The sequence below is a fragment of the Ceratina calcarata genome, unplaced genomic scaffold (genome assembly GCF_001652005.2).
Source record: "Ceratina calcarata isolate Rehan_Ccalc_2016 unplaced genomic scaffold, ASM165200v1 scaffold756, whole genome shotgun sequence".
Classification (NCBI taxonomy): domain Eukaryota; kingdom Metazoa; phylum Arthropoda; class Insecta; order Hymenoptera; family Apidae; genus Ceratina; species Ceratina calcarata.
The window spans coordinates 6704-7629 of NW_017178851.1; the positions used below are offsets into that span (position 1 = coordinate 6704).

Here is a 926-nt window from a genome sequence, read left to right on the forward strand (position 1 = left end):
GCATGGTGGAGGGGCAAGCGTTTTTGGTACAAAGTTCGTGCGTAAACGGCTAGTGAGCCGTGAGAAGGGAGCATAGGTATATTCTATGCTATAGTGGCACGAGTAGATACATCTATTCCTAAACGTTGGTAGCTAATATTGCACGCTTACATTGATGCAGATGTCGCAACTACGGCCGATGCTACAATCGCAACACATTTCTCTCCGTGTAGGTCACCGCGCTCCTGCTGCAGTCCTTTTATCATCTCACGAACCATCCCCTCTGTCTCTCATCCCTCCAGATTCCTAGAGCCAACCAGAGTGGTTGAAGCCACGGTCATTGGTCGAACCAACACCCTTCCCTCCGGCACTTCTTAGTCAACGCCCATACCCTCCACTGCTCACGGTCAGCGAAAAGATTTGCATATGTAGCCTCCTATCAAACAAACACTCCCCAACGGTACCCTCTCCTTTCCCATGCTCATGTCACGTAAGGGCGTGTACTTTTAAAGTAATTGTTAACACCTGGAAATCACCACTATGAACAATTGATTTATTTTCGAGATACAGAGTAGACACGCACAATAGCTCAGACGATTGCTGACTGACTCACTGACTGCTCGACTGCCCGAGGTTTAGGGTTGTTCTTATCTTACTTTCTTATGTTTCAACGCTTTAGTGACGGGCGCATATCCTACTGTGTGGTCTAATACGCAAAATGCTTCGGGTAGCATTTTAAGTAGAATTCTCAGTAGCATATCGTTGTTATATGTAGCCTGATCGACATCCGGTTGTTATCTTATAAATTCTTTAGGAAACAAAATACATGCAGGTGTTTTAAAGGGGACCGTCACATTCCCCCCTTCTTAGATTAATCTTAGTCCCTTAAGATTTCTTGAGGATTCCTTTCTTGAATCGTACTGTTCGAGGTTGGATGATTAGTTGGT

The 926-nt window shown here is 45.1% G+C and overlaps 1 protein-coding gene across 1 annotated transcript in view; it reads right to left on the reverse strand.

Annotated features, from left to right (window-relative positions):
- Positions 1-590: 590 nt before the first annotated feature.
- The window catches only part of LOC113464998 (uncharacterized), a 2142-nt gene continuing 1806 nt past the window's right edge, over positions 591-926 (reverse strand). The window contains exon 2 of the mRNA XM_026818060.1: positions 591-926. This exon is cut by the window's right edge and continues 1 nt beyond it. Coding sequence (XP_026673861.1) covers positions 865-926 — 62 coding nt within the window. The 3' untranslated portion in view covers positions 591-864.